Source organism: Gymnoscopelus microlampas, assembly GCF_963454915.1.
Source record: "Gymnoscopelus microlampas genome assembly, chromosome: 23".
Classification (NCBI taxonomy): Eukaryota; Metazoa; Chordata; class Actinopteri; order Myctophiformes; family Myctophidae; genus Gymnoscopelus; species Gymnoscopelus microlampas.
Genome location: NC_139960.1, coordinates 11,780,299 through 11,802,358, shown reverse-complemented (window position 1 = coordinate 11,802,358; position 22,060 = coordinate 11,780,299). Strand labels below are relative to the sequence as shown.

At 42.8% G+C, this 22,060-nt stretch overlaps 2 protein-coding genes across 2 annotated transcripts in view; one reads left to right on the top strand and one right to left on the bottom strand.

Annotated features, from left to right (window-relative positions):
• The window catches only part of utp20 (UTP20 small subunit processome component), a 60,157-nt gene extending 49,983 nt beyond the window's left edge, over positions 1 to 10,174 (top strand). The window contains exons 51-61 of the mRNA XM_084050193.1: positions 103 to 213; positions 346 to 495; positions 1,251 to 1,433; positions 2,593 to 2,724; positions 2,891 to 3,023; positions 3,807 to 3,991; positions 4,826 to 4,897; positions 5,346 to 5,654; positions 8,263 to 8,389; positions 8,489 to 8,634; positions 9,322 to 10,174. Of these exons, the coding sequence (XP_083906319.1) occupies positions 103 to 213; positions 346 to 495; positions 1,251 to 1,433; positions 2,593 to 2,724; positions 2,891 to 3,023; positions 3,807 to 3,991; positions 4,826 to 4,897; positions 5,346 to 5,654; positions 8,263 to 8,389; positions 8,489 to 8,634; positions 9,322 to 9,477 (1,704 nt within the window). The 3' untranslated portion in view covers positions 9,478 to 10,174. The remainder of the gene's footprint in view (positions 1 to 102; positions 214 to 345; positions 496 to 1,250; positions 1,434 to 2,592; positions 2,725 to 2,890; positions 3,024 to 3,806; positions 3,992 to 4,825; positions 4,898 to 5,345; positions 5,655 to 8,262; positions 8,390 to 8,488; positions 8,635 to 9,321) is intronic.
• A 1,436-nt stretch (positions 10,175 to 11,610) lies between these two features.
• On the bottom strand, positions 11,611 to 20,250 carry arl1 (ADP-ribosylation factor-like 1). Its single transcript, XM_084050240.1, has 6 exons — positions 20,159 to 20,250; positions 18,267 to 18,404; positions 17,423 to 17,504; positions 16,276 to 16,387; positions 14,366 to 14,544; positions 11,611 to 13,411 (listed from the first exon to the last, which is right to left on the bottom strand). Exons 1-6 carry the CDS (start codon positions 20,160 to 20,162, stop codon positions 13,381 to 13,383), a joined length of 546 nt encoding a protein of 181 aa, XP_083906366.1. The 5' UTR covers positions 20,163 to 20,250; the 3' UTR covers positions 11,611 to 13,380.
• Between the last annotated feature and the right edge of the window lie 1,810 nt (positions 20,251 to 22,060).

Here is a 22,060-nt window from a genome sequence, read left to right as displayed (position 1 = left end):
CAGTACTCACTGTGTGTGTGTGTGTGTGTGTGTGTGTGTGTGTGTGTGTGTGTGTGTGTGTGTGTGTGTGTGTTTCTCTGTCTGTGTGTGTGTGTGTTTCAGGCGATCCTGTCCAGGAAACTGGTCGTTCCAGAGATGGAAGCTGTGATGAAGAAAGTGGCCAAGCTGTCGATCACAGGCGTCAACGCCATGATCCGAGTCCGCTGTCGACATGTACGTCTTCCACCTGTCTCTCTCTGCTGTATACAAACCAGCAGGGCAGAAACTCCTTGTCTTTTGTGTGCATGTCAGATACTTGTCCGGTAAAAGGTTGAAACTTAAGTGTGTATTTGTGTTTTTGAACAGCTCTACATGAAGTACCTGTTGGACTACCCACTGGGGAAGAAGTTGAGGGGTCACCTGGACTTTGTGGTGTCCCAGCTGAGCTATGAACTCGACACCGGCAGGGAGTCGACCCTGGAGATGTTGGCGTATATCTTCCAGGCCTTTCCTCAGGTAGAGAGGGACAGCAATCTCTGCTTTTTTGGGGTGTTTTAAAAAAAAAGTCTTGATGGGGGCACAAACTAGAAATGCACACAGAGAGATGCTACACCCACGCAATATGCTATGTATAAGCATCGGGCTGAACTTTGAGTGTGTACTACTGGCCTCAAATTATAACCACTTTAACCATTATCTTATACTTTGTCTATTCAAAAATAGCAGATTTTGTACGAACTTGTAGATCTGCTATCTGCTATTTTTTGAAAAATCGTGAAAATGTGTGCAAATCTTTGAGCATATATATTTTCAAAGCAAACATTTGTAACTCAAATCTTTGCTTCTGGGGGATTCTATAAAAGTCTTCTAAATCCTACAGTATTTTGAAAAATATGTGGTTCTCAAACTTTTTCATGACAAGGACCACCCATCTCAAAACATTTAGTTCCAGGGACCCCCAGAAGCAAATATTCAAGTTAAAAATGTTCCCTTTGAAAAATATGTATATTCAACTATTTGCTCAAATGTTCAAGATTTAAAAGAAAATAGCAGATCTACAAGCTCATTGCGGGAAAAACAATATGGACACCAGGTTGAAATTGGGTAAATTCTACATTATCTACATTCTACCCACATTTATTCACTTCCACTTATGTGACCACAATACTATTGGCAATTGACTCAAAGACTCTTAAAACCCCCCCCTAAAAAAAAACTTCCAGGGAGGAACGAGCGTGAGACAAATCCTGTGTGTTTTCTCTCCCCCACAGGACCTGTTGTTGGAGCACAGCGGCCTGTTCTTCGCTCCTCTGGCCCTGCAGATGGTGAACGACGACTCTGCGCGCTGTAAGAAAATGGCCGCCTTGGCCATCAAGGGCTTACTGGAGAAGCTGGACCTGAACCACCAGAACACCCTGTTCGCCCTCGTCATGACCTGGCTGGCTACAGACAAGGCAAGTTTAGACCCTTACACATTTGTTTCCATCCCCTTTATTTTATCCACTTTCTACCAGGTGTCCCTATTTTTTGGGCATGTCATTATAGGCTGAAATATTTTGAAAACTAAAATAAAAAGTATTTTTAAAAAAAAAGTTTATTTTGGGCTAGTGAAAGTTAGTGAGGGCTTACCATAATCACAGTAATTCTTAATCATATAGACCCCTTATCAGACAACGTCACACTGATAAGAACCAGTATGCGTGCGCAGGCCTGCACCAAATGAACCCCACTGCTCATAAGATGCAATGTCACTGCACTCACGTGTAAAAATGCATCCCATCAAACTTTCAGATGCTGTTTTTCTCCCAGTATGGAGAAAGAATGCTTACGATTTTGACTGTGATCGCTCACTCTTGAAATATATAATCCTTGGTTTCTGTTGTGTGTAAACAATAATAGCAATTCAAAGCAGTTGTCCCCCAAACCCACCTCCAGTGGCTGTCATAAGACCGGAGGGAGTGCTCTATGATCACGGCACCAGAGCCTGCTTGGTTCACGCAGCTGCAGCCCGTCAAGCCTAGTTTATGCTCCGTCCCGTGAAGGTGTCGCGCGCATCGCGATGCGGTTGTGAGCTTGTATGTCAGCTATTCTCAGCGCGCAATACCGTTGCACGATTAAGTATATATGTCTTGCTAGGGCGTGCCTCACTAGCCAACACACAAGGGGAGGTTGAATGAACTGAAACCAGCGCTCCCCAAAACAACAGGTTTGGGGATCTGTTGGGAATTGATTACATGAAAAAGTCACCTGTGCGTCCAGTCTCACTGTTGATAAACAAATAATTGGTCTATTCCATCATATTAAAGGGCTTTTGGAGAGAAATGAGAGACTCCATTCAGTTTAGAGTACTGCAGAGGGCAGGTGTGTGTCTGTGTCCTGCTGATGCTCGTTGACGCTCGTTAATGTTACATGCATCACGGCAGTTATGTTTCTGCACTGTCAAATAGGCCAACATCTAATCTATAGCATCAAAGCCATAGATTATTTCGTATCGTATCGTTAATATCGTATCGATATCGCGAGCCCAATATCTTGTATCGTCTCGTATCGTGAAATTAGCGTATCGGCACACCCTTACTGACACGTGATGTTTCCATTCCTTCTGTCCACCAGGTGAACCTGCGGCGTCTCGGGGCCCAGGTGTGTGGGCTGTTTGTGGAGGTGGAGGGAGAGAACTTTGCCCGTCGACTGGATGACCTGCTGCCGCTCATAGAGAAAGAGATCGACCCGGACAACTATGACGACGTAAGCATGTCACCGTTCTTTTACTAGCCTAGTGGTTTAGCTGATGTAGCCGGGCCGGAGCTGATGTGTTAATTACTAGTTGATGAAGTGTACTCTGAAATGCTGAGCTACACAATGTTAGAGTTTGTTTTTTCTGTGTCATCTCATCTCTCCGTCTGTCTTCCAGATAGAGGAGGAGCAGGATGAGAAGGGGGCCGACCGTTTGTTGTTCAGCTTCCTGACTCTCATCACCAAACTGGTCAAACACTGCCACCTGCTGGAACTCACCAAGCCTAATGACACACTATGCAGCATCTGGGGTAAGACACCGACACATCTCACTCACACACACAGACACACACACACACACACACACACACACACACACACACACACACACACACAGGGTCATGCTTTGCTGTAGGCAAGGTTTGGCGGCCGCCTGGGGCACCACACAGGCAGGGGGCACCATCAGATTTTTTTTAAATATAAATAAAACAGCTTTCCAATCCATTCGAGGCCCCTAAAAAAATCCAACATGGGGCCCCAAACAGTCAGGGGACCTCATGAGATCGCCTCAAATTATTATTTAAAAAATATATATAAATAAACAGCTTTCCATTCCATCCGAGGCCCTTAAACAATCCAACATGGGCACACACACAGAACACACACACACACACACACACACACACACACACACACACACACTCACACACACACACACACACACACACACACACACTTCCAATTTACAATACTTTTACTTCTACGCCACTACATCTCAGAGGCAAATATTGTACTTTTACTCCACTACAATTGTTTGAAAACTTTAGTTACTAGTTACTTTGTAGATTTTGATTATCATTGCAAAACATACATTAACCACTTCAGCCCTATGCATACTCAGGCTATTTGAAAATAGCCGATCTACAAGCTCACAACGCGTCGCTTTGCGACGCGTTGTGAGCTTGTAGATCTGCTATTTTCAAAGCATTTTCGTACATTTGGAAGCTTGTGAAATGGGACATTCTACAAAAAGTGAGTACTTTTCCCACCACTGACACCGAGGCCTTTCTCAAACATGTCTCTCTAACCTGCAGGCCACATCGAGGCTCACCTGCGCTACCCTCACTGCTGGGTGTGGCTGACGGCCTCCCAGCTGTTTGGACAGCTGTTTGCGGCCCACCAGCCCGAGAAGCTGCTCAGCGTCTGGACAGCAGAGGCAGACAAAGCCGCACCTCAGCCTGCCGCCACGGCCTTCATCGCCACTAACTTGGACAAGAGGGTAAAGACTTAAGTCCTCCCTCTGTACATTTCTAATCGAACGGGGTGGATCTGTCCTTATTGGAAAGTAAAGGATGAAAGAAGGGCTCGCTGCTCACTTCTAAATGAGACTTTTAAACTCTAAACATAAGAGAACAGCAGCAAACGTTGTTTGCTTGTCTGCTGCTGTTGGGAATAAAGTTTATCTTTGTCTTGTTACTGTGTTTGAGGTGCTTTTACTTTAATGGAGTATTTCCAATACTTTTACTTCTACTCCACCAGATCTCAGAGGCAAATATTGTACTTTTACTCCACTACAATTATTTGAAAACTTTAGTTACTAGTTACTTTGCAGATATAAATTATTACATTATAAAACATACCACTTTAGCCCTATTTTATACATAGGATATTTGAAAATAGTCGATCTACAAGCTCACAACGCGTCGCATTGCGGCGCGTTGTGAGCTTGTAGATGGACTATTTTCAAACATTTATTACTTTAACCTTTGGTACTTTAAGTATATTTTGATGCCAATACTTTTGTAGTTTAACTCAAGTAACATTTTAAACACAGGTCTTTTACTTGTAACAGAGTATTTTTATAATGTGGTATTGCTACTCTTACTTAAGTAAAACATCTGAGTACTTCTTCCACCACTGACTGTGGTACTTGAGGTACAAAATGTCTGATTCATCTCCAGGAATATCTGAGTGGATCCATAATTACAGAAAAAGAACGCAGCTTTTGAGTTTTTGGTACAATAATGTTTTACCGGTATTCTCTCCCTTCTTTGTCCTTATCTTTTTCTTCCTTCCATTCTCCCCTCCTTCCCTCCCTCTTCCATTCCTCTAGATGAGGGAGATGGTGCTGTCTCTCTGCCACCAGCTTCAGTCCAAGTTCCTGGACACACCTTCAGGAGAGCAGGTAAACAAAGCCTCCCGGACCATTATGTGTATGTATTTGATGACCGGCAGAGTATCCGGTAGGAGACTCAAAGACGACTCTTTGTGTCTCCTACCGGAACCGCTGCCGCTCATCAAATTATTGGCTTAGGAATGCTGCAAAAAATAAAAAATATCCATGAATTCAAGTCTCCATGGGGTGACTAATCCATAGGAAAAAAAGTTAGTTTTGGGGTGCACTATCCCTTTAAAATCATTACGACCAAGCTCTGTAGTGAAAATAGCCGATCTACAAGTTTGTAGATCTGCTATTTTAGAATATCTGTGAATATTTGTCAACATTTTTGCCTATGACATCCCCAAAATAGGTACACCTCCATTGAAAGGGGTTAATACGTGTTACACAGTGCAGGATATGACGCTGTCTAATTGCAGTTTGAGTGACACCTGTGCCGTGTCCCGTCCCACAGGTGATCAAGAACCTGCTGTTCGTCGCCAAGGTGATTTACCTCATTTCCCCCGAGTCTGACATCACTTCCTCTCAGGAAGCCATGGAGGAGGAGCATAAGGAGAACGGAGGAGGGGCCAAAGAAGAAAAAGATGGTGGTGATGATGATGATGAGGGTGGCGTGGAGACGGAGGAGAAACAGGCTAAAGAGGAGGAGGAGGAAGAAGAGGATGACAAGGATGAGCGGCCTCCCTCGCTCCTCTGGCTGATGAACAAGCTGTCTCTGTTGGCCAAGAGAGAGGCGGCCGACACGCCCAAAGTTCCCCTGAAGGTACACGTGTAACCCACAAACAGACACACGCGTGCACGCACGCACGCACGCACGCACGCACGCACACACACACACACACACACACACACACACACACACACACACACACACACACACACACACACACACACACACACACACACACACACAAATACAAACCAGGGGTGACACGACTACAGTGCCAGTTCACAAACTGTTCTAACCCATTTAGAACGGGAAAGAATCTGTGTCATTTTTACTTCATTTTGGGCTATTCAAAAATAGCAGATATACAGTGGGGCAAAAGAGTATTTAGTCAGCCACCATTGTGCAAGTTCTCCCACTTAAAAAGATGAGAGAGGCCTGTAATTTCCATCATAGTTATACCTCAACTATGAGAGACAAAATGAGGGGGAAAAATCCAGAAAATCACATTGTCTGATTTTTAAAGAATTTATTTGCAAATTATGAGGAAAATAAGTATTTGGTCAATAACAAAAGTTCATCTCAATACTTTGTTATATACCCTTTGTTGGCAATGACAGAGGTCAAACGTTTTCTGTAAGTCTTCACAAGGTTACCACACACTGTTGCTGGTATGTTGGCCCATTCCTCCATGCAAGATCTCACCCCGTAGGATACATTTTTTTATTTATTTTTTAAGAACGGTGAGCAAAAATCCCAGAACCACACAGGGGGACCTAGTGAATGACCTGCAGAGACCTGGGACCAAGGTAACATAGGCTACCATCAGTAACACACTACGCCGCCAGGGACTCAAATCCTGTAGTCCCAGACGTGTCCCCCTGCTTAAGCCAGTACATGTCCAGGCCCGTCTGAGGTTTGCTAGAGAGCATTTGGATGATCCAGAAGAGGATTGGGAGAATGTCATATGGTCAGATGAAACCAAAATAGAACTTTTTGGTAGAAACTCAACTTCTCGTGTTTGGAGGAGAAAGAATGCTGAGTTGCAACCAAAGAACACCATACCTACTGTGAAGCATGGGGGTGGAAACATAATGCTTTGGGGCTGTTTTTCTGCAAAGGGACCAGGACGACTGATCCGTGTAAAGGGAATAATGAATGGGGCCATGTATCGTGAGATTTTGAGTGAAAACCTCCTTCCATCAGCAAGGGCATTGAAGATGCCGTGGCTAGGTCTTTCAGCATGACCATGATCCCAAACACACCGCCCGGGCAACGAAGGAGTGGCTTCGTAAGAAGCATTTCACGGTCCTGGAGTGGCCTAGCCAGTCTCCAGATCTCAACCCCATAGAAAATCTTTGGAGGGAGTTGAAAGTCTGTGTTGCCCAGCGGCAGCCCCGAAACATCACTGCTCTAGAGGAGATCTGCATGGAGGAATGGGCCAACATACCAGCAACAGTGTGTGGTAACCTTGTGAAGACTTACAGAAAACGTTTGACCTCTGTCATTGCCAACAAAGGGTATATAACAAAGTATTGAGATAAACTTTTGTTATTGACCAAATACTTATTTTCCTCATAATTTGCAAATAAATTCTTTAAAAATCAGACAATGTGATTTTCTGGATTTTTTTCCTAATTTTGTCTCATAGTTGATGTATAACTATGATGAAAATTACAGGCCTGTCTCATCTTTTTAAGTGGGAGAACTTGCACAATGGTGGCTGACTAAATACTTTTTTGCCCCACTGTACAAGCTCATAGAGCGGCACCGAGTGCCGCACTATGAGCTTGTAGATCTGCTATTTTTGAAAAATCGTGAAAATTCGTGAAAATCTTTGAATATATATTTTTTAAGCAAACATTTGTAACTAAAATATTTGCTTCTGGGGGATTCTACAAATGTCTTCTAAATCCTAACAGTTGTGTGAAAAACTTATGTTGCTATAATATCAGTGGTTCTCAAACTTTTTTCATGTCAAGGACAACCCAAAATGATATGTATTTGGCCGGACCCCACCTCAAAATATTTTGTTCCAGGGACCCCCCAGAAGCAAAGATTTGAGTTACAAATGTCCCCTTTGAAAATATATTCAAATATTCGCACACATTTTCACGACTTAAAAAAAGAATTGCAGATCTGCCAGCTCGGTGCTGCGCTATGAGCTTGTATATCTGCAATCTTTGAATAGCCAAAGAAATCTTAAAATGACACAGATGCGTCCTTGGTCTTAATGGGCTAATAGAAGCGTATTAGAGATTATTGATATCTAGAAATAGCGGGTAACTTGATTTTCAGGTTGAGATAAAATGAGATAAAATATAGATTTAGATTTTCACGGCATGACTCTGTACACGATCCATCTAGAAGTGTGTGTGTGTCCTGGGCCTGTCTCGCAAACCGCTGGACCAATCGGCGCCATTGTCTTGCGCACGCCGCCAATAGACCACGGAAGTTTTCTACAGTACATACTTTTTTATATTTCATTTTTTATAGTGGAAGTCAATGGCGATCGGATCCGGCTGAAACCTTGGCCAAATATTGAATCATACATGGTAGATATGCCATAGACTGGACAGACACTTGAAATCCACGCCAATATTAGACCCCATCTTGTTTTAAATTCATTTTAAAGTTGATAATATGCCATTCTGTTCTTCTTAACTCTTCATTTTTTTTTGCTTTGATGCCCTCCCTCCTGTAGAGATCGTGTGTATTTAAATTCCTGGGGGCCATAGCCATGGACCTGGGGAAGGATAGTCTGGGTCCATATCTGACCACCATCATCTCTCCACTGTACAGAGAGCTGGACAGCACCTACGCTGATCAAGGTAAACCCTGGCGTTCTGAGCGTACCGTTCTATCCTGAAACGGTTTTAAATTCCCTGTTGAACCTCATGGTCTCTCTCTCTCTCTCTCTCTCTCTCCAGACCCCACTCTGAAGAACCTGGCCCAGGAGCTGATAGAGCTGATGAAGAAACAGGTGGGGCTAGAAACCTTCTCTCTGGCCTACTCTGCCGTGCAAAGGGAGTTCTCGCTGAGACGCGCATCACGCAAACGACACAGAGCCCAGCAGGTATGCACACGAACACACACACACACACACACACACATCAACACGTGTTGATTTTGACAGCAAATGTTGATTCCGTTCTAGTCATAGTCTTTTGAATCAAATTCCATTTAGTTTTAGTCATGTTTTAGTCATCTGAAATGTTTTACTGTTAGTCTGGTCGACTAAATATCATACGATTTTATTCGACTTAATGTACAGTCGATTTAGTCGACTAAAATGTATTTTTGCGTGCCTTGATGGCATAGTAATGGCTGATTTTACAATTAGTTGCGTGCTGAAAATAGCAGATCTACAAGCTCACACGTTGTGAGCTTGTAGATTTGCTATTTTCAGAGCACAACACCTGAGCGCAACCAAACATAAAATGACTCGTCTTATAGTTCTACTGGATCTCTTCTCCACTCCCTAGTCCCTCACTAACATTTTTGTCTAGTTTGTATTTGTTGACGAAATTGTCAGTATATTTAGTCTTAGTTTTAGTCATCACAGCTTAGTTTTTATTTAGTTTTCGTTAGTGAAAAAAGGTAGTCGACGAACATTTTTCGTCATAGTTTTAGTCGACGAAATCAACACTGACACACACACACACACACACACACTACGAAGCGAAGATCAACCACATAATATCTTTGCATCAGCACAAACCTAATGCCCAGTCCTCTGTTCTGTGCCATTTCTTTCTCCCAGGCGGTGGCTAACCCCGACATCGCCGCCAAAAAGAAGATGAAGAAGCACAAGAACAAGATCGAAGCCAAGAAGAGGAAGATCGAGTTCCTCCGGCCCGGCTACAAGGCCAAGAGGCACAGGAGCAACGCCCTTAGAGATCTAGCCATGGTGAAGTGAACGGACAGGAAAGACACTTGGCGGAAGATGGGATGGGCCCATCGGACTAGGGAAAATAGCAGATCTACAAGTTAACATCACGTCATACCAGGCTTAAATGAAGGCTATTACATGTAGGCAAGCGAAAGTCTACTGTGTACTGGTTACAGAGACACTGCCGTGTACTGAAATGTTCACACAGGTTCATGAACATAGATCTGCTATTTTTGAAAAATCCTGGCACGAAAATATTTTTTTGAGACAGGGGGGCCGGAGCCAAAAAAAAAAAACATCATCTTGACATGAAAAAGTTTGAGAACCACTGCATTAGTGTGTGTCCTGTCCTGGAGGAAGTCTAGTCTATTCTCCTACCTGCTCACTGGCCCTCTGGATATGAGCATCAACACAGTGGTTCAGATGTAGACTAGCAGTGGGTTTTCTCAGTCTGCTGGGATTTGACTGTTTCTGCTCAATTCTCATCAAGAAATACAGGTCTGAAATCTGTCGTATTGGTGAGCTTATACTGTGGACCGGACCTCTGGAACCATAAATTGCAACTGAAAATATTTCTAATAGTCCTAATTCCAGTGAAAACTATGCATTTTGTACCCTTTAGCAATGATGCTGATGTTTCTGTTAGCATATTTGACATCTGCAGTTCTATTTTAAAGTCTTTAACAGCTAGGAGGATAAAGAAATGTGATGTCATGGAGTAAAATGTACCGTTTCATTTACACAACAATGTCCTGTGAGTATTATGGGTGACAATCATACTGTACGGTGAATTGGAGATCTAAAATGGCAATGCGTTCCCCTGTGGAGGCCTGTATACAGAATTGCTGAGGTTTATATATTGTCCAGTTAAATGGACGATGGCGCTACTCACAGTTAGCCACTTCAGCCGTATCTCCATTTTTCAACTTAGTGCTAATATTGAACACCCTTACGTCTGTGTGTGGGTTTTACAAATATTGAACCAATGAAAAGTATTTAAAAAGTTTGACTTTCTGACTAAACCCAATCTGGGAACCCATCGCCAAATGAAAAGGAAAAACGGCGTCCTCTGCTGTTTTTTACTATCTCAGTTGGCTCTGGGAGGAAGTCGACGTAGCACAAGGAAACCAGGGTTTTGGTCTGCCTTCAGCCTTTCACTTCCGGTGGTGCGACTATGTTTTCATTCCCACTAACACCACTTCTCCCAGAGAACATGGATCGTTTTGGTTATAAGCCCACTTGTTTCTATGATGAAAGAGCAAGTTAAAATGTGAATATCTTTCCGTGGTTTTGTCTGCTCCGAGGACGCTATTGTTAAATGAGTTTCGGTTTGTTTAGAGTGGGGAAGGATCGACGGGCACGTAAATCCCACCCACTACATTTGATTGGGTAAAGCGCGGCCTGCTTCCTGATCTGAAGGCACGCCCACTTGTAGGCCAGTGCGTACGCGATATGACGACCCCCCCCCGACAGAGCAGAATCTGTTCTTGAGAAATTAGACTAAACCTAACTCCATTGGATACTCAAACTGTCGGACAAACTCAGAACCCTAACTCCACATTAATGTAGGGTGACCACCTTCAAACAGACCCATTGAGGGACAGACGTACCCGTTCCGCGGGACCGCGCGTGCTTGAGGACCTCCCGTGCGCGAATTTTTTTCGCGGTTCTGGGCGGATTGGGTTTGTTTTTTTCCAGTTTTTGGTTTCTTTATTTCGGTTTTAGGGTTAAGATTAGGATTAGGTTAAGGTTATGTTTGCCTGATTTTACAGATTGATTATCAAAAAAAAATCACTTGATTTTCGGGACATTGCTCTGCTTGTGCGGGACAGAGGGGCGATTTTCGGGACGGGTGGTCACCCTACATTAATGGTCAAAAACGGTGATAAAACACATTCAAGTGCCTGACAATGTATAAAGTCACCATACCAACTTTGAGACGGTGTTGTTCTAAAAACATGTTTTTTTCATTACCGCCCGACAGCATAGATATAGTACTTGCATGACAAATAGAAAATCTTGATCTGCTGTTTTTCTAAATTTTAGAAAAGTTTGCAAGGCAAATTTGCACCTACTGTAATGACATGCCCAAAATTAGGGACGCTCTTAAGTTTGTTAATGCTACTGAGAATGTAAGACAAGACTCTTTTGACAACTACAATCAATGATATCAATCTTTACTGTGAATCATTTTCACTGTACAAGCAAATATAAATATGCAATCATAAAACCTTCAGCATACAATCAAACAGTTAGTGTTCAGTAACTAATTGACTAACATGCCAAAGCTGCACTCAAAGGATTTCAATGGAAAAGTAAAAAAAAAAAAAAAAAAATCTAAATTACTTAAGGAGAAAATAAAATTACAAACCACAAAAACTGTAATGAAATGACAAATAGTAGAAATACAGGAGGTTGCATTTAGCCTGACTAAAATAGTACAAAACCTGCACTGGCTGCAGTAACACATGGTTGGCCACAGGCTGGAGTCAATTTCCCCTCATCGGTTTATTCCCCTCATCGGTTTATTTCTGCTAGTAAAACACTTCCAATTAGTACTCAGTATTTTGGATGTAAATGAGTGTCATATCACATTAAGACCTTAAGCAATTCTTAAAAATGTTTTCTAAATCCTAACAGTTTTCTGGAAAAATGTTTTTAAAAAAATAGCAGATCTACAAGCTCATAGCGCGGCACCGAGTGCCGCGCTATGAGCATGTATATCTGCTATTTTTGAATAGCCAAAGAAATCTAAAGTGACCTGCGTTCCACGTCTTAATGGGTTAAAAACAGAATCCATATTGATTCGTATAATTGCCGTTTCTAATGACTCGACAATTCAGCAGCTGAAGATTTCTTCTCTCTAGTTAGCAGTTGAGTCGTTCGTTCTGTCAGCCAAATCAAATGTCACGCCATTCAAGACGCGGTTTGAGCGCATTGTCACTGAGATTGTTGTTGGTTTACCTACTTACATACCTACCTAAATAACCTTGCAACAAGCAAACCACACACACACCACTGTGCATCCACTGCGCCTATAACTTAAAGAGCGCTTGGCTGCATTTTTTTTTAATGGGGAAAGTTCTCAACTTGACAGGGTGTTGTCATTTATTCATTCTTTTCAGTATACAATTAAGTAGTTTCAGTGCGTAAACTTTAACAAACAGCGTCTTTAACCCATTAAGACCGGGAACATCTGTGTTATTTTAGATTCCTTTGGCTATTAAAAAATAGCAGATATACAAGCTCACGATGCTTGTAGATCTGCTATTTTTGAAAAATCGTGAACATTTGTGCAAACCTTTGAATATATATTTTTAAAGCGAACATTTGTAACTCATATCTTTGCTTCTGGGGGGTCCCTGGAACAAAATGTCGGCTCAGGTCTTAATGGGCCAAATGCACGCCATCTAGACTGGCTCACAGGCGTAGGGAAAACGGCTTTTCCCTTTAGAAAAAGGAGGATTCGTTGTGATCCCGAGGGGGAAATGACTTCTCACTGCTTTGACCCAGACATGGCTTGCCCAGAGCATAAGCACAGGGTGAGAGAAAGTGATCTCTTCCAAGGTGAACCTTTTTCTCCAAACAGAGACAGACACTTCGGTCCAGCGGATTTCCTGCTGGGTCACTGTTATTCCCACAGCTATAATCTAAAAAAAGGAATGCAGAGTGAGCGTGCATGTGTGTCCGGTGAGTCCAGACGTTACTGCAGCCTTTCTATTGTCAGTCCCCAGGCTCAAAAAAAGGCATTAGGAGAGGACTAGGCCAAGGCTTTGGGGTTTTGGGGAGGGGGGGGGAGAGTAGAGAGAGGCAAGGAGTGCAGTCACTGGTCTTCAAGGGGTGCAATTAGGAGGCTTTATACAGAGGGAGGTCAAGGGTCAGGTAGTATGTACACAGAGCTCGTATGGGTGTGTTGCGTGTGTCACTCCGTTACTGTCGGCTCTTCAGGGATTCCACCAACCTGTGTGTAGACAGAGAGCAAACATCCTTCAGCCGTGGAACACTGATAACGCATGTTGTGCAATGTCACACAAAGGTGTGTTGTATAAGTACACTTTTCCAAAGCAGTCGTTGTGTCATTTCCAGTCATTTCCTGTTTCTGAAGGCCAGACCCACCAAAACAGTTTTAAAGGCCAGTCCACACCAATGCAACTCCTTGCAACTGCCGTTGGGGATAATGGTTGCAAGGAGTTGCATTGGTGTGACTAGGCCTGTCATAATCATTACAATGTTGAAAAAAAGAAATCCCACATTTTCAAATGTTAAAAAAGCAGAAATTGGATCTACAAGCTTACAACGCGTTACATACAATACATTACAAAATCATTAAATATGTCAATAGTTTCTTTGTATATTTAAGCTATTTGTCATATCTGCCTAATTTCTGATTACGAAGCCTAAAAGGACATTTATGTGTTCCGATGTTCAATGGCCAAACACACAATTAAATCGTTAATCGCAATTATTTTAGAGACAATGAATCGTCAACTTAAATTTGTAATCATGACAGCCCTAGGACTGGACTTTTATAAAATAAAAGCCAACAGCTTCTCTGAGCAGTGAGAACTGCTGTATTTTAAAGCTGCAATACAGAACTTGTTTTAACCAATACACTATAACTAACTACCACAGGTTGAAGGTAGTCTCCCTACTCTTCCATCAAGAAATGTAGACCCGGGTGTCAGGTAGGACACCTCCTGGTTGACACGTAGTACTGCCTGAAGCTCATAGTGTAATATCTGTGGTCTCATGTGGAAGACCCCAGGGTTTGAGAGTCCCGGGCAGGACATAAAAGTCACAGATTTCAGTTTTAATCACACACCTTTCTGAACACCCTCAGCAGTATAAAAAGTTTTTTATCTCACTCTACAATTCAAATCTCTAATATGCTTCCTCTGTGTTAACTTAATCCTACCATTCCATCGCTTCATCTAGGCCTGTGCCTTTGGTCGCAGAGGTCTTGAAGATCTGCCACTTCCTGTCTTTGAGGGCGGGGAGGCCCAGGGAGTTGGCCACCTCGGTGGGCGTCATGGCCTGCTCCATGTCCTGCTTGTTGGCAAACACCACCAGGATGGCCTTCTTCAACTCCTCCTCCTAGAAACACAACAGGCATATAAATATGATCTGTAGTAATCTGGAACATCTGACACTCTGAAGAAGAGTGCCAAATATCTTGATACGATATAATAGGTTCACACTTGTTATTTGATATCTTTTGATACCTAGTTCTATAATCTGATATAACCCATTAAGACCTGAGGCGAAATGTTTTCTAAATCAAATCCTAAACTAAAAAAAAGTTTTCAAGATTTTTCAAAAATAGCAGATCTACAAGCTCATAGCGCGGCACTCGGTGCCGCGCTATGAGCTTGTATATCTGCTATTTTTGAATAGCCAAAGAAATCTAAAGTGACACAGATGCGTTCCAGGTCTTAATGGGATAAGTGTGTATGTTCATCGCGCGGACACACTCCCACCCACCGCCAGAGTTGAATTGTCTTTCAACGCAACATGCAGAGAAACAGAGGGGGTGACGAACAGCGTTTTACCGTCCTTTCGCTCTACATTAGAATAGTTGGGCGTGGGCGTTGTCACGGTGGGCGTTGTCAGATTCGAATAACAGCCCAAATACCCAATTGCAACACCGGCCTCAGTGGCTTGCCTCGTTAAATCACTAGATTCCCAACCCACACCTTCCCGGGTTCGACTCCCGCTTATGACATTACTTGTTCCGACAACCGCGGACTCCTTTTTTAATGCGCCGATAACGAATAGTTCTGGACCGCGGCGGAGGGGCGCAGTCTCAAGCGAACTTGAGCCACGAGAAGCACCAGTTGCCATGCTGAACGTTGCGAAGTTCGCTTGAACCTTCTCAGCCCCGTCCGAGTTATGTACCGATAGGCACAGAATCGTAAATTATCCCCCCCCCCCCCAGACAATGCCAGCGCCGAGCATTATTTTACACCACAGAGTACTGTCCTCCTGGCCCCCCCCCCGCTACTGCGAAACGATAGTAAAACGACGTCCACGTCTAAAACGGTGGCATATGTACTATTGCCTATTGGCTGGCTGTGTGTAGGCTATATTCCACACCAGGCGTACCACTACCTACCGATGCGGAATGTACCCTCTGGAATCATTACTCTACATTGTTAGTCACATGGGCTTACGTACCATATATTATCTGCCGACGTCATCGGAGTGAAAAGCAACTAGTGTGTTTGCGACACGTTTCTTCATTCTTCCCAAGATTACATTTAATACCCCTACTTACACAATTCCAGACATTTTAAGGCCTTGAATTGCAGAAACTAAGTTTTTATACTTTTTAAGGATCCGCGGGAACTCAAAAAAGGACCAAAGTACAAAAGGACCCATACTCTTCCGAGTTAAATTAAGACTGTAATTTTACTGTGTGTAGATCAGGGGTCTTCAACAGGGGGTCCTAGAGCTACTATAGGGGGTCCGCCAAATCTTAATGTTTTTTACATTAACCACTTGAACCCTAGAATTCCTTTTCTGAGGGGAACATTAGCCGAAAATAGACGATCTACAACGCCTCGCGCTGCGAGGCGTTGAGAGCTTGTAGATCGGCTATTTTTGGCAAAGAGGCTATAGGTGTAGAGGGAAAAAAGAGCAGACTAAGTAAAAAAAACGTTAGTCTGAAAAACAATTTTATACAATATAGAGTAGGGGGTCACTGCTTCATCTCTCTTTCAGCTAGGGGGTCCTTGGCCTAGAAACGTTGAAGACCCCTGGTGTAGATGCATTTGGTCTGACAGATGGTTCTTCAGACTAAATGAGTTAAATCTCAGCCTAACGTACCTCCAGCATGGCCACCAGTTCAGACTTGGAGATCCCCATCCTGTCGCGGTCGCTGCTGTCCACCACATAGATGACTGCGTCTGTATTAGAGTAGTAACATCTCCAGTAGGGCCTGGGGTAGGGAGGAAAAAAAACTGAGGTTTAGCAGCTTTTAAATGACAAAATATTGTATTGATTCCTAAAAGGTGAAGTCGATTGTTATAGCAGTAACAGAATAGTTATTGGCCATATTTACACAGCGGCCCTTTTGCTGTCATAAAAGAGAGAGGGGGGGGGGGGCTATGAAGTCAGGGTCAGACAAACAGATAGGTTTTTATAACCAATGTTGACTTAAGCCATTGAAGCCGGGAAAGCATCCGTGTCATTTTAGATTTTAGCTGTTTGTATAGCATCATACGCTTTTCACAAAACTCTTAGGATTTAGAATATTGTTTTAAAACTGTGGTTCTGAAAAATAGCAGATAAACAAGCTTGAACATCTGCTATTTTAGATTTTTTTTTTTTGGGGGGGGGTCCCTGGCACAAAATATTTTTAGGCCACACACACACACACACACACACACACACACACACACACACACACACACACACACATTTAGAAGGCATTTGTAGAATCGGCCACAGGTCTTAAATGGGTTAATAAAGCAACTGACCCACTCTACAAATGACTATATATAGCATGACATCACCTCCAGAAGACTAAAAACGTGCTGTTAAAGTAAAATGCTATACAGTATGTTCACATCACCCGTTTCGGATGCGGTCAATGCACTGAATGGGACATTATCACGTTGAATCAGACGATTGAATGGCACTCGGTGCTTGTATATCTGCTATTTTTGAATAGCCAAAGAAATCTAAAAATGACACACAGATGCGAGCAAGCGAGTTGCCGTGCCGAACGTTGCGAAGTTCGCTTGAGCCTACTCAGCGCCGTCCGAGTTATGTACCGATAGGCACGGAATCGTAAATCGTGTTGTGGGGACAGCTCTGCCTCCGGGTAGGTCAGTATCACTTGATTACACCCAATGAATGGTCTGGTGAAACGCGGGTATCTCGCCTACTTAAGACCATTCAATGGTCTGATAAAAGGTGATAATGTCCCACTCGGTGCATTGATAGCACTGGAAGCCGGTTCTCCACATACCTGATACTTGTCTGACCTCCCAGATCCCACACCTGGAACTTGAGGTTCTTGTAGGTCACCGTTTCTACGTTGAAGCCAATAGCTGGACACAAGAGACATTCAAGAGGTCAATGAGAGCGGCAGAACATACCAGATTAATGATCAATAATACAGTAAAATTGCCCTTACTTGTTTGCTGATTATCATTTCTATTTAATTTCTTTTATCCCACGATTTTGTAACCCTTATTTTTCACCCGGTGCCAATTTTCTAAGTGATCCTGGGCACTACACTCCCCTCACCAGCCTAGGGAGGCCAGGGCCGAGCTCATGCCTCCTTCAATGCATGAGAGCCAACTGACCTTCTTGTCACCTGACAGGGGGGAGTTTCCCTTGTTGGACGTAGCGCGTGGAAGGAACACGTTATTCCAACCAGTTCCCTTCCCCTCCATCGGGCGCCCCGGCTGTCATGGGGGAGACGTTATAGTGACCAGGGTATTAACTACCCTGAGAGACACGGGGAGAACATGCAAACTCCACACAGAGTAGGCCCTTTCGCCAACCCCACCTAGGGTATGGGCGCTGATGACGCGGAGGAGAAGACACGCCCCCAGCGCCAACAGTGTCCCCGGCGGGAATCGAACCCAGGACCTTCTAGTTGTGAGGCGACAGCACTACCGACTGCGCCACCGTGCCCTCCGCTGATTATCATTTCAATATGGATCGACAGGTACACTCATTAACATCCTTACTTATCTGCACATAAAAGTCAGAAGTAATGGGGTGTGGGTTGTTTTGAACTGGATAACGTTTTATAAAACACGTTGAGACGGACAGGAAGCCTGGGAGAGAGAACCGCTACGTACTGGGGATGGTGGTGACCACCTCTCCAACCTGCAGCCGGTACAGAATGGTGGTTTTCCCTGCGCCGTCCAGACCCAGGATGAGAATCCTCATCTCCCTGGTGCCAAACAGGCCCGAGAACAGACTGGAGAAGAACCCGCCTGGAGAATGACAGAATAACACAGAGAGTAGCTTTAAATAAGTTTAACAGATGAACAGCAAAAACTATTGGTAACAGTGATGGGCAATTAGTGTATAGGCAAGCAAGCTAGCTACTAGAACTACATTCCCCACCTTTGGAGTTACACCATGGCAAGGTAACTACACAACCCAAACCTCTACCAAAGCGGTCTTGCCCTTTAAGCACATTAGATACGTTTTTGCATGCAGTTTGTCATCGCATCAAAGAGAGAATTCTCCATCTATATCTATTTGTAGCTTTTACACAGTCTATTTGAAAATAGCCGATCTACAAGCTTGTGTCGCTTTGTGAGCTTGTAGATCGGCTAATTTCAAAAGATTTTTTATACATTTTGAACACTTGAAATGGGACATTCTGCATAATGAGTAATTGTACATTTTGATACCAATACTTTTGTACTTTTACTCAAGTACATTCTGAATTATGGACTTTTACTTGTATTTCTACGTTGCAGTAATGATACTCTTACTTTTTCCACCACTGTTAGTTACTACTTAACACAACAAGCATGAGTCACTCTGTCACTAGCCACGGGAACTTTTTTTTCTTTTGTTTCAAAAGAAAAACGTCACCATCACATTTAGCCATGGTTCACATGACGCTCTCATGTTCCAGGGCTACATCACATTATGAACTGGTTGAGCCAGTTAGCTGTCAAAGCTATAACTGTCCACAGCTTGCTACTATACATTAGTGTGTTGGTTCTCAAAGTGGGGTCCGGGGACCCCCAGGGGTCCTTGGGGGAGTTCCAGGGGGTCCCCAGCTAAATGATAGATAGTTAGGAACCAAATGGACCCTTATGGGTCTGTAACTCTGAGTGTACAAATGGACCGTTAGTTCCATTTGTACACTCTGAGTTAAATTAACATTGATTTTACAATTGGAGTCCCAGAGATAAAAGTGCCATTAAATAGGGGTCCGTAGCCTAATACATGTCAAAGTGGGGGTCCTTGAAATTAAAATGGTTGAGAATCACTGCTAGAGTCGTAAGAATCTTCTTATGGGGGTCCCTGGCATATCTTTTCAAATGGGGGTCTGCAGGCTAATAAATGTCAATTTGGGGGTCCTTGACATTAAAAGGTTTGAGAACCACTGCATCAGTGTGTGTTGCTCAAAGCCTAATTGTATCATATCAGAATAAACAGATAAATAACTAGGAATGTAAGATGTTGAATATATATTAGAGATGGGCAAAAGTGACCACAATGAAATTAGATTACAGTAATCCCATAATCACGATTATTCCCATATTAAACCAATTCAAATGAAAAAAATATATAATTTAAAAAATAGTGTTATTACAGATTCGAAAAAAATAAAATGCAAATAAAAACGGTTATTCAAATATTCCATTATTCAGATCCATCCCTAATATATATTTATATATATATTATATATATAAATCAAACCATTTCTAAACAGTTCACTCATGTCTAATGTTTAGAGCTAACATAGGCTAGGCTAGCTGAACCAGTTGCATGTTAATGTGCCTATAGGTGGAACACACACACACACACACACACACACACACACACACACACACACACACACACACACACACACACACACACACACACACACACACACACACACACACACACACACACAGTAAATAAAACAGTAAATAAAACACCAAACGTATAAAACATGAACCTCACATGTTCTAAATGAGGTTTATTAGGTCATTATAGATCAATAAGTCACATTTCTCACCCATTTCTTTGATGTTGTGATGCTGGTAGCTCTGCTGCTGCTCTCTTCCGTGTGGTTGACGTGTCTCTGGTCTGGTTGCCAGGTTTTACGAGAGAAACAGGCAACCAGTTCTAGGGAAAACAAGCCCAGAAGAAGCAACTTAGTTAGGCCCACACATGAGCACTTTAAACCTGTATGCGTCGGCTATTTGAAAATAGCAGATCTACAAGCTCAGCGAGCTTGAAGATCTGCTATTTTCAAAAACTCTTGCAATAAAATGTGGAATGTTTTATTGGAATGCTTTTGAAACATTCTAACAGCACAAATGCTCCCTCTGCACAAAACATTCATGAAAATATTTGAGAACCACTGGTTTAAATAAAAAAAACGCAGCCTGGCAATACAAGCAACTTTACAGAAAAACATGCCCAAAGTCGCATAATAAGCGGACATGGCAACGCTGGTCTCTGGGTCGCGTCACGCCTCACACTGGCTGCCTGCGATTCGCTTCAACAGATTCGGCAAAAAATTATAATAATGCTACTGATAAAAAAAACACTTAGTTTGTATAGAAGTGCAATATATGTTCTGTTATAGAATGACACTTTTGCTTCAGAAATTAAGTTTGTACAATATAAAAAAATAGTATTTATTTTATCCGGAAAGTGTGTTAGATGTAAACATGATTCTCTGGGATTATTTCCTACGGGCTGCGTTCAACAAGCAAAACGCTTCAACGTTCAGAAACGTTTGACACTCTTTGATTGTTTGACTACTTTATTAACAGTTTGCAAAGAAAGTGCAGAAAGAAAGTAGGCTACAGTTCAATACAAGGTCTGCTAAAAAGATTAAACCCCAAGAAAGCACTATATGGCTTGTTTTCATTGGGGTCCCTGCATGTGTACTCAATTCATCAAAACATTTAATGACAATAATACAAATAACACAAATAATACAATAAAATAGTATGCAAAAACATCATATAAACGAGTAGTAATCAAGAAGAAAAATATGCACAGTAGGCTACTGTTAGTGCCAGGGAGCGGTTTTGAAGGAGAGTAAAGATTCACATGTTTTTAGGACTGTTGGTAGGGCATTCCACATATTGGTGGCATAGCAGTAGAACAAGTTTAACCCCTTAAGGGGTTAAACTTGGCTCAAACAATTGTTTGAGCCAACTCTGGGTTGAACATGATTTGTGGAGCTCCCTCTGGTGTGTTGTGTGTGTGGACGTCTTTAACGTTCTTGAAGTAGTTTGACATGTACATGGGTGTCTTTGTGGTGTAGTGTATCTTGTAGACCAGGCCCATTGCAAGTTGCTGTACTCTCTGCTCTACCCTGAGCCACCCCATCCTAGCAAAATTAGATGAGTTGTAGGTGTGAGGCCAAGCCAAGCAGTAGCCTGACCAGTTTATTTTGGGATGTCTGGAGCCTTGTTTTTAAGGCCTTTGTAGTGCTATGGTACCATGAGGTTCATGCATACAGGCCTAGTCGAAGTGACATTGGATGAGTGCTCCTGCTAGAGTCCTCAGTGTATTCCTAGTGGACTTCTTTCCTACTGACCAGCGAGGAGATCCTGTACAAAAATCTTGTTCTTTGGTTGACCTTTTTGAATACTTTAGTTGCCATTTTTTTCACTGGAAAGATTTGCCTCTAAAATACAACCCATGTAGGTAATTTCCTCTTTTCTTTGACTGATTTTATCGAGTTCAGATAAGGTTTTTTTCAACCTGCAATTTGTCCTTGTCCGAGACCGAACAAGAACAAATTCAAATAGACCAATTAATTGTTTACTAACATTGAGACTGGATGCGCAGGTGATTGTTTCACGCAATCAATTTCCAACCTGTTGTTTCGGGGTGCGCTAGTTTCAGCACACCCCGACCCCCTCTTGTGTGTTGGCTAGTGAGGCGCGTCCTAGCG

Bases quoted from the DNA above. Each gene is read 5' to 3' on its own strand.
- arl1 (XM_084050240.1), bottom strand. The intron at 17,505-18,266 runs GTACGTAGCGGT...TCTTGTGTCCAG, and splicing joins GGTGGTCACCACCATCCCCA to CTATTGGCTTCAACGTAGAA. The intron at 14,545-16,275 runs GTACGTTAGGCT...TTGTGTTTCTAG, and splicing joins AACTGGTGGCCATGCTGGAG to GAGGAGGAGTTGAAGAAGGC.